This window comes from Rhinopithecus bieti, unplaced genomic scaffold (assembly GCF_001698545.2).
Source record: "Rhinopithecus bieti isolate Rb0 unplaced genomic scaffold, ASM169854v2 scaffold_26199, whole genome shotgun sequence".
NCBI classification, from domain to species: Eukaryota; Metazoa; Chordata; class Mammalia; order Primates; family Cercopithecidae; genus Rhinopithecus; species Rhinopithecus bieti.
The window spans coordinates 60148-71393 of NW_016811775.1; the positions used below are offsets into that span (position 1 = coordinate 60148).

The 11246-nt window shown below is 46.8% G+C and overlaps 1 protein-coding gene across 1 annotated transcript in view; it reads left to right on the forward strand.

The window, feature by feature from the left end:
- Positions 1–1667: 1667 nt before the first annotated feature.
- The window catches only part of CACNA1A (calcium voltage-gated channel subunit alpha1 A), a 267197-nt gene continuing 257618 nt past the window's right edge, over positions 1668–11246 (forward strand). Inside the window, exons 1-4 of the mRNA XM_017895048.1 lie at positions 1668–1843; positions 2648–2779; positions 5984–6101; positions 8192–8331. Of these exons, the coding sequence (XP_017750537.1) occupies positions 1668–1843; positions 2648–2779; positions 5984–6101; positions 8192–8331 (566 nt within the window). The remainder of the gene's footprint in view (positions 1844–2647; positions 2780–5983; positions 6102–8191; positions 8332–11246) is intronic.

Genomic DNA, 11246 nt, shown 5'->3' on the forward strand with positions numbered 1-11246 from the left:
GCATATTTCAGGGGGTTTCACTGTGTCCTTAACATGCTCATGGAGACTTGGCTTGAGATGAGGTCAGGGTTTACAGGCAGGACAACCCATACCCCCTTCCTTCATTTCCTCCACTGGTGATTTTTGTTTTGTTTTGCTTTGTTTTTGAGACGGAGTCTCGTTCTGTTTTCCAGGCTGGAGTGCAGTGGTGTGATCTCGGCTCACTGCAAACTCCGCTTCCCAGGTTCAAGTGATTCTCCTGGCTCAGCCTCCCGAGTAGCTGAGATTTGTAATCTCATAGTAGCATCTGCCACTATGCCCAGCTAATTTTTGTATTTTTAGTGGAGATGGGGTTTCACCATGTTGGCCACGCTGGTCTCAAACTCCTGACCTCCGGGTGGTCCCCCCGCCTTGGCCTCCCAAAGTACTGGGATTACAGGTGTGAGCCACCGCACCAGGCCCTTCCACCGGTGTTTTCTTGAACATCTACTCTCCTGGGCACAGAGCATTCTCCTGAATGCTCTCCTGGGCACAGAGAATGAAGCAATGAACAAAGTAGACAAAAAGTCCCCACGTGCATAGAGCGTGCAGTCTCGTGGGAGAGACAGGGAACAAGATAAAGAAGGAAAAAAATAGCAGATGCTTGTCTGGGGACGGGAAATAAAGAAAGAAAAAAATAAGCAGGCAAAGGGGGTTGATGGATATGACCTTTGACTAAAGGCCTAAAGGAAGTGAGGGAGGGAGTCATGTGGATGTCTGGGGAAAGACTATTCCAGGAGAATGAGCAGCAGGTGCAAAGGTCCCTGGGTAGAAATGTGCCTGGGGAGTTTGGGGAATAAAGGGGAGGCCGATGTTGCTGGAGCTGAGTGACTAAGGGAGACAATAGAGGAGATGAGGGGAGGGAGGTAATGGGAGCAGGTCATGCACCTTGCTGGTGCTGGGAGGACTTTGTTTTTGCTTTTGAGTGAGATGGGATCCATGGGAAGGCTTTGAGTACTTCCACATGCGTTAGGCTGAAATTTTCTTTTCTGCTTTTGTCTCATTCCAACATTGCTCTTATTTCTTCAAAATCTTGGGTTTCTTCTCAGTCTCTTTACCCAAGTGGGAGCAGAAGGCTCGTACCCAGGGCTCTTCAGTTCTCCCCCTGGGGTCAGAATGTGGAGGAGAAAGCTTGGAGGAGAAAGAGGAACCCCCACCTCTTTCTGGATGACTCAAAACCGCAATTACCTGAGCTCCTCCTTCTACCCCTGAAATAGAGGCACTTAGCACTTCCTAAACTTCCCGGTGCGCACAAATCCCCTGGTGATCTTTTTAAATGCAGATTCTGACTCAGCAGGTGGATGCGGGGCCTGAGGCTGCATTCCTAACAGGTGCTGGTTCTGGGACCACACTTTGAGTAGCAAGGGTCTAAAGTCTTTGTTGCAGATGTCCATCTGGGGCATGTCTGTGGACACTTGCTGGTGTGTGGGTGAGCAGAGGGAGAGGGGATGATGTTGGAGAAGCAGTGTGAGTATCTGTGTTTTACAAGAAGTAAGAAAATGAAGCAAGGTGGGAGATAAGAACCTCTTTCTTTTTGCCTATGTGCTAAGGTTTCATTGCCATACCCAGAGAGCCCTGGGTCTGAAATCCAGGCGACACTGGCTGGTTGAAACCCTGATATTGCAGCCCATGAAAGTGCTGCATGCTGCATGGCGGCCTTCTGGGACTCTTCCTGGAACCTTCAGTGCCGGAGCCGATCCAAAGGAAGTCACATCCCTGCCATTGAGGGGCAGGAGGCCAGGGAACCGGAGGAGTGGGATGGTAGAAGCGCGTGTAAGGAGACTGAGTTGGCAGGGAGAGGAAGCGAAGTCAGCTTCAAATCATAGTGAGAGGAGACCAGGGAAGGGCTTGGCGTTGCTGCTCTGTGTACAAATATTGTCTCTTATTTTCCGGGCTGCAGGGTGAGGCAGAGTGGAGTATTTGTGCAACACAGCCCAGCTTTGTTCTCTGGGCTCCTAATGCCTGTCAGCTCGGAGGCGGAAAGCCAATCAGAGATGATCGTCGGCAAGGCCAGCTTTTGTTGGCTCCCCAAATTGCCCTGAGTCTCAGATTTTGCTTTTCAGAGTGTGCGTGGAGCTCGCCTTCAGCTGCTTTCAGCTGGAGGCAAAAGCTGAAGCTGGTGACAAGGAAGCCTGGTTTTCCTGGCTTTCCGAGAGTTTTACTGAGGGGGTTTCTGTTTCACACTCCGTTTTCCCACCTGGAAAGCGGGTTCCACTCTCCCTCCTGCCTGGAAGGGATGGTTTTATGGTGCTTCCAAAATGCCAAACCTAACTCCAGGGCAGAAGAGGAGACTGAAACCAATTAATTTTCCAAAGGATAGAGCTAGGAGGAGGGGAGAGGTTTAACGTGGTCAAGTTTCGCAAGACGCACTAATTGATCCCTCTACAGAACACGGGATTTCAGTGCCCCCAGGGGACACTCAGCAATGTTTAGAGACCACTTGAGGTTGTCATCACTGGACAGGAGGGGATGCTACTGGCATCTAGCCCACAGAGGCCAGGGATACTGTTGAACGTACTGCAGTGCCCAGACAGCCCCACCAAGGAGAACGATCCACTCCCAAACCTAGTGCTGAGGTTGGGAAACCCTGCTCCAGAGTAACCAACACCCTATGGCTTTTTCACTCAAGCAGCCACTTCTCCAATGCCTACGCCTCCTTCTCAGAGATTGCCAGATCCATACGCTTGTTGGAGTGGCGCACTTCTGAGGGGTGTGGCGGGGGGACAGCGGATATTCCCATTCACCGGCTGATCAGCAGCAGGTCAGGAGCTAATATGAAATGAACAAGATAGACCCTCCCTACCTGCCCTGCAGATCCTCTGGTGGGACACTTGGGAGGGAGGCCTCCTCGACCCAGATGACAGTTCCCAGGATGCAGGGAGGAGTTTACCTGTGCAAACTGGAGAGAATGCAAATGGGGCACATAGAGATATGGACATGGACGACCCCTCCCCTGCCTCGGGTCTTGGAAGAGCAGATTCTCAGAGGTCTGCCCTGATCACTGTAATTTTTTTTTTAATTGAGGTAAAATTAATATAACACAATTAACAATTTTAAAGTGGCATTTAGAGCTGGGCACAGTGGCTCATGCCTGTAATCCCAGCACTTTGGGAGGCTGAGGAATGAAGGTTGCCCAGGAGTTCAAGACCACTCTGGGCAACAAAGTAAGACTCCGTCTCTTAAAAAAAAAAAAAAAAATTAGGTACTCACGGTGGCGTGCACCTGTAGTCCCAGCTACTCAGGAGGCTGAGGCAGGAGGATTGTTTGAGCCTAGGAATTCAAGGCTGCAGTGAGCTGTGATCATGCCACTGCACCCCAGCCTGGGTGATGGAGCAAAATCATGTTTCTTTAAAAAAATAAAAATAAAAAAAGAAAGAAGAGGGGAGGGAGAGGCGTTTAGTACATTCACAATGTTGTGTAACTATCACCTTCATCTAGTTCAAAAACATTAAGCAGTCACTCCCATTTCCCTTCCCATTCCCCAGGAACAACAAATCTGCTGTCTGTCTCTGGATTTGCCCATTTGGGACATTTATATACATGGAATCATACAATATGGGGTATTTTATGTCTGCTTCTTTCGCTGGGCGTAATGTTTCCGAGGTTCATTCCTGTTCTAACGTATCGAGTATTTCATTCCTTTTTTTCTGTCTTTTTTTTTTTTCTTTGAGATAGAGTTTTGCTTTTGTTGTCCAGGCTGGAATGCAATGGCACAATCTCAGCTCACCACAACCTCCACCTCCCGGGTTCAAGCGATCCTCCTGCCTCAGCCTCCTGAGTAGCTGGGATTACAGGCATGCGCCACCACACTCAGCTAATTTTGTATTTTTTTCAGTAGAGACGGGGTTTCCCCATTTTGGTCAGACTGGTCTTGAACTCCCAACCTCAGGTGATCTGCCTGCCTTGGCCTCCCAAAGTACTGGGATTACAGGCATGAGCCACCATGCCCGGCCTACTTCATTCCTTTTTCTGGCTGAATACTATTCACTTCTATGGGTAGACCACATCTGTTTATCCGTTCATCCATTGATGAAATTTAGGTTGTTTCCATCTTTTGGCTATTGTGAATAGTGCTGCTGTGAACATTTGTGTATGAGTGTTTGTTGGAGTACCTGTCTTACGATCCTTTCCTGTTTACACCTTGGAGTGGAGTTACTGTGTCACGTGGTAACTCTGTGTTTAACGTTTTGAGGAATCAACAAATGGTTTTCTATGGCAGTTGCACCGGTGTTGTTTTGTTGTTGTTGTTTTTGTTGTTGTTGTTGTTTTGAGACAGGGTCTCACTCCCATTGCCCAGGCTGGAGTGCAGTGGTGCAGTCACGGTTCACTGCAGCCTCAACCTCCTGGGGCTCAAGCAATCCTCTCTCCTCAGCCTCCCAAGTAGCTGGCACTACAGGCCTGCGCCACCATGCCCGGCTAATGTTTTATATTTTTTGTAGAGACAGAGTCTCACTTTATTGCCTAGGCTGGTCTCAGGCTCCTGTGCTCAAGTAATCCTCCTACCTCAACCTCCCATAGTGCTGGGATTACAGACGTGAGCCACCGCACCTGGCCAGCTACACCATTTTATATTCCCACCAGCACGAGGGTTTCAATTTCTTCACATCTTCACCAACACTTGTTTTCTGTTTGTTTTTAATTTTAGCTATCCTTGTGGGTGTGAAGCTGTATCCCATTGGGGTTTGATTTGCACTTCCCTGATCACTAATACCCTCATGTACTTATTGGCCATTTGACTGTCTTTGGAGAAATATCTATTCCAGCCTCCTGTCCATTTTTCAGTTGGGTTATCTTGTTGTTGTAAATGTTCTTTATATATTCCTGGTACTAGACCCTTATCAGATACATGATTTGCAAATAGCTTCTCCCATTCTGTTACTTTTAACTTTCTTGATAATGTCCTCTGATGCACAAAAGGTTTAAATTTTTATGAAGCCCAGCGTATCTAGTTTTTCTTCTGTGGCTCATGCGTTAGGTGTCAAATCTGATCACAATGTTTTATTTATTTATTTATTTATTTATTTATTATTTTATTTAGTTTTGAGATGGAGTCTTGCTCTGTTGCCCAGACTGGACTGCAGTGGCTTGATCTCGGCTCACTGCAACCTCCACCTCCCATGTTCAAGCAATTCTCCTGCCCCGGCCTCCCAAGTAGCTGGGACTACAGGTGTGTGCCACCACGCCTGGCTAATTTTTGTATTTTTGGTAGAGACAGGGTTTTACCGTGTTGGCCAGGCTGGTCTTGAAGTCCTGACCTCAAGTGATCCACCCACCTCAGCCTATATTTATCTATTTTTAATTTATCTTTTTTTTTTTTTTGAGACAGAGCCTCCTTCTGCCACCCAGGCTGGTATGCAGCAGTACAGTCATCGCTCACTGCAGCCTCCACCTCTTTGGCTGAAGCGATTCTCTCGCTTTGGCCTCCCAAGTAGCTGGGACCACAGGTGCCGGCCATCATGCTGGGCTCTGCCACTATATTTGAAATTGCAGCCCTGACCCTTTCCACTGTCTATAGCCTTTACCATCTTACTACATAACATAGAATATATGATGTACTATATAATATGGTACGTGCAGTGTACTGTATAACGTAGTATACATGATGTAGTTATCTCAATTATTTGCTCCTCCTCTAGGAAGCAGGAGGAAGCTTCTCCTCTTGTCTGCTTTGCTCTCAGCTGTGTCCCTAGCCAGAACAGAATCTGGCACACAGCAGGTACTGAATGAATATGTGTTTAGTGAATATTGCTGGTGAGATAGAAGGTGAATATCCGCATTTCCCTTTAGAAGTCACCTGCTCTGGGTTTGCAATCTGCAGGGATCTACTCCAGAGAGGAGAACGAATAATTCCACCTGTACTGATGAGTTGGGAGGATCTGGAGGGCTTGAGATCTTTCTGTTGGGGTCCCTGGGCGTGGGTGCCCCTCCAAACACCCTTCTTTTCTTTAAACAAGATTTTTCCTTAATTCCCCAATACTCCCTTTGAATATATGATTTTAGCCACCATCATAGCGAATTGCATCGTCCTCGCACTGGAGCAGCATCTGCCTGATGATGACAAGACCCCGATGTCTGAACGGCTGGTGAGTGGTGTCTTTTCTCGGGGGCTTCTCCTTGGCTTTAGCAGGACTTTGATTTTTGGGGGAGTGGAGCAGGGCACACAGGAGGCTCACAGTCCTGGAGCCCAGAGCCAGATCATGGGAAACCTAAATTTCTTTTTTATTTTTTCTTGAAACAGCATCTCGCTCTGTCACCCAGGCTGGAGTGCAGTGGTTTAATCATAGCTCACTGCAGCCTCCACCTCCTGGGCTCAAGCCATCCTCCCACTGCAGCCTTCTGAGTAACAGGGACTACAGGCACCACCACGTCCAGCTAATTTTCTTATTTTTATCTTTTTTGTAGAGATGGGGGTCTCACTAGGTTGCTTAGGCTGGTCTCAAACTGCCTACTTTGGCATATGACATAATTTCAGGCAGTATACTCAAATGAACATTGTTAATGTTAATAATTATGTCTTGACCAGGCACAGTAGCTCACGCCTGTAATCCCAGTACTTTGGGAGGCCAAGGCAGGTAGATCACTTGAGGTCAGGAGTTCGCCATCAGCCTGACCAACATGGTAAGAGCCCGTCTCTACTAAAAAAGTATATAAAATTAGCTGGATATGGTGGCACACACCTGTAATCCCAGCTACTTGGGAGGCTGAGGCAGGAGAATCGCTTGAACGTGGGAGGCGGAGGTTACAGTGAGCCAAGATCACATCATTGCGCTCCAGTCTGGGCAACAGGAGTGAAACTGTGTCTCAGGAAAAAAAAAAAAAAAGGAAAGAAAGAAAAAAGAATATTACAAAGGATATAGATGAAGCGATGCATAGGGTAAGATATAGGAGAGGGGTGTGGCTGGCAGCTTCCAGGTAGCTTCAGGAGGGGGACTGGTCACCAGAAAGACCAAGGCATGATTCGAGGGTTAGGACTTTCAGCCCCACCCCCCAACCTCTGGAAGGGCAGAGGAGCTGAAAATCAAGTTGATCACCAATGGTCAATGATTTAAATCCAACCCTCTAATCATGCCTTGGTTTTCCCGGTGACCAGCCCCCATCCTGAAGCTACCTAGAAGCTGCCAGCCGTCAGTCAATCCTTAGCCTACAAAAAGACATCCCTTTGGAGATCCCAAGGATTTTAGGAGTTGTACGCCAGGAAACAATGTCAAAGACCAAACATACATTTCACAAGGTCACTGTCTTCTAAAAACTATAACTAGCCTAGCAAACCTATGATTTCTAGATCTTTGCATTTTCACTTAAAATAATGCTAAATAAAAAGAGTCCGTTGAAAGCCTAGTAAGCAAATAGAAGTACCAGTGGCAAGCTGATATGGAAAAAAAATCATTCAGGCAGAATGAAATGATTGAAGCTTAAGAAACATTGCTGTAACAGATGGGAAGACGTTCACATAGGGACTCTGATGGAGAAGAGCTTATAGCTTAATTTCAAATATGATAGATTATCAGCTGGAAGCCAGAACCAGCTGGAGGTTCTGCAGAGGAACTGGAGGTGAGGATACTGGTCACTTATCAGCCAGTACAGAAGTCCTATTCCAAACCTTTAACAATCTACCAGCTGAGAACCATCCTAAGGGGTCAGATTTAGGAGTGAGGTCAATGCACAAGCTCCAGCCTCAAATGTCTTGAACGCTGCGTGTGACAAGTAAATCCTCTAAACCAATGCTTTCCATTAGAACTTTCTGCAGTCACAGAAATGATCTCCATCTGCCCTGTCCAGTAGGATCGTCACTTGAAATGTAGCCAGTGTGACTGCAGAATTGCGTTTTTTAATTTTATTTCATTTAAATTAATGTTAATTGAAATAGCCACATGTGGCCTGTGACTGTCGTATTGAATAAAGCAGGTGCAGACAAGCAATTCTGTTTGGCCAAGTGATATGTGAGGTTGGCCCAAAAGGAATGAAGGAGGAAGTTGCCTTCTCTGAGCATTGGCTTTGCTTGCAAAAGGCTTTGGACAAGAGAACTCTGCAAGAGGCAGTGAGGGGTGGTGAGTGCAGGAGGGTCGAGGGAAGTGAGAGGGTGGTGGATACTGATTTCTAGGTGGGCTGGTTCCCTGGTCTTGCCAACATCTGCCCAGCCCAAGACACTGACCTTGCCTTCTCTCCCTTCCAGGATGACACAGAACCATACTTCATTGGAATTTTTTGTTTCGAGGCTGGAATTAAAATCATTGCCCTTGGGTTTGCCTTCCACAAAGGCTCCTACTTGAGGAATGGCTGGAACGTCATGGACTTTGTGGTGGTGCTAACAGGGTAAGTGGCACGTGCTATACTCTTTGGATTTAACTAGCTGGAGGATTACGAGGCTTTTGGTTGGTGTGGTTTGCGCCAGGCTCAGGAAGGCTGAGCCCTTGTGTTCTCCGTCCCCTCATTATGCACCTGCCTCCTTTCTGCCAACACCCCACATCCATATCTCAGCTGTATATTACAGCAGATGCTTTCTGTTACAATTAAAATAATAGCTCATTATCGTTGGCTGCTTTATGCGCATTCTCTAATTTAATCCTTGCAACAACCCACTGAATTAGGAAATATTAATATTCCCATCTGACCACTGAGGAGTCGGAAACTCAGAGTGTAACTTGCTTAAGGCCACCAAGCAAGGAAGTGATGAAACTGGGATATGAACAGAAGATGATGCATTCCAGAACTCAAGGTTTTAAGTGTTGTATGTGCATGGGTCTCTTGATTTGCTTGAGGGTATCTTGCTTTTATTTCAACTTGGTGAATGTTTTTTGAGAATGTCTGGGTGCAAGGGATTGTGATTATGACAAAGGAGAAAAGCAAGCTAAATAAGATACAGTCACTGTCTTCAAGGAGTTTTCAGATCTATATATGATGAATCGTGGTTGAAATGTGTGTATGCTTTCCTTTAAGCACCCTGTATGAGGTAGCACTTGCTGGTATAATAAAAGATCCAAAGATAGGAAATGACTTAAACACAGCAGAAGTTTATTTGTCACTCATAGAAAATTCAAAAGTGAGCTGGGTGTGGTGGTGCATGCCTGTAATCTCAGCACTTTGGGAGGCTGAGATGGGAGGATCACTTGAGCTCAGGAGTTCAAGACCAGCCTGGGCAACACAGTGAGACCCCCCCCACCATCACTAAAACATAAAATAAAATAAAAATTAGCCAAGCATGGTGGTACATGCCTGGGAGAATTGCTTGAGCCCAGGAGTTGGAGGGAGCAGTGAGCTATGATCATACCACCACACTCTAGCCTGGGCAACAGAGCAAGACCCTATCTCAAAAAAAAAAAAAGTCCAAAATGGTTGGCAAGTTCATCTGCTCCAATGACTGACGGACCCTAACCCTTGCCGTATTGTGGATCTTCATTGTCAGCCCACAGCATCCAATAACTCCATGCTTGTCTGTATCAAACCAGGAAGGAGAAATGAGCATAGAAGGTGATACTTGGGAAGGTTTATGAGTTTGGAAGGGGTGTGACCCATACCTGTTCCATTCATATCCTGTTGGCTAGAACTGGGTCACATGACCACACATCACTGCAAGGGAAGCTGGGAAGTATCAGATTGTGCTTAGAAGAAAAGGGAAATGGATTTGGAGAATGACCCACTAGTCTGTCAGGGACCTTAAAGACTTTTATTAGATTCCAGTAGGGACATTACTATCTGTTACCAGTGGCTGGTTCCTCCTCTTCCCACTCTCTGCTCTCCTCTGAGCTAAGTCTGGGCTCTTCTATTCTAAGATCCTTCTTCACTGGGACACTTTTTCATAGTAATCGTTTACAGGATCGTAGCTCTCCATGTTTTGTTGCTGTTGCTGCTCCATGTTCTGTCTCTCTTGGTGGATGTGATGGGTTTCAGCACCCACGCTGTGCTGGCTGGACTCTCAGAATGCAGATTTGTTTCAGAGCAATGTTGCCTCTCACAGAAGGAGCTGTGGCCTATTGGGCTGTTTCTGTAGAGGCCTTCAGATGTCAGTGGTCTGTTGTAAGGACTCTGGGCTAGCTCTCATGGGCTTAGTGGTCACAGAGAGATCTTTGTTGGTTGTGCTCATAGTTCAGTGACTTGGGACCTTGGTGGGTTCCAAGGACATATTATGGTGCTGGGCACTTTTCTCTTACCCTGCTAGGAAGCTCATCTGGAAACAGCCTAGTGGCTAACTTTTTTATTGTATACAAAATGTAAAGCTGGGCAGAGTGGCTCATGCCTGTATCCCAGCACAATGGGAGGACAAGGTGGCAGGATTGCCTGAGCCCAGGAGTTTGAGACCAGCCTGGGCAACATAGCAAGACCGCATCTCCACAAAATGAAAATTAAAAATGTGTAAAGCTGGGTACAATGGCACATGCCCGTAGCCCCAATTACTCAGGAGGCTGAAGAGGGAGGATTGCTTGAGCCTAACTAGTTTGAGACCAGCTTGGGCAAGCTAGCAAGATCCCATGCAAAAATAAGTACAGAATAATAGAGCAAACACCTGTGTATACATTCATGTATTCAATGACTATTTATTGAACACTTCTATGTGCCAGGTCCTGTTGTAGGCTCTGGGACAGCAGTAAACAAAGTAGAAAAATCCCCTATTCTCATGGAGCTGAGAGTCTGCTGATGGGGATGGACACAATTGATGGATGAATCAAGTGTGTCAGATGGCGGTGAGGGGTACAGAGGAAAAATAAAGCAGGGGAGGGATGGGATGGGATGTGTGGCAGGCAGGGGTAAGGGATGCTGGAAGCCAGGGAAGGCTTCACTGGGAATGTGACATCTGAATGAAAACCTAAGGGGAGGTGAGTGAGTGAGCCATGAGGAGAGCTGGAACAGAGTGTCAGACAAAGGGAACAGCCAGTGCAAAGGCTCTGAGGCTGGACTGTATCTGATGTGTTTGGTCAACAATAAGAAGGCCCATGTGGCTAGAGAAGGTGACCAGAAGAATGGGGAGAACTGAGGATAGAGAAGTAATGGAGTAACCTGCCATCAAAACAAAACCTTTCTCTTTTTTTTTTTTTTTTTTTTTTTGGACAGAGTCTCCCTCTGTCTCCCAGGCTGGAGTGCAGTGGTGCGATCTCGGCTCACGGCAACCTCTGCCTCATAGGTTCAAGTGATTCTCCTGCCTCAGCCTCCCAAGTAGCTTGAATTACAGGCATGTACCACAACACCTAGCTAATTTTTGTATTTTTAGTAGAGACGGGTTTACGCCATGTTGG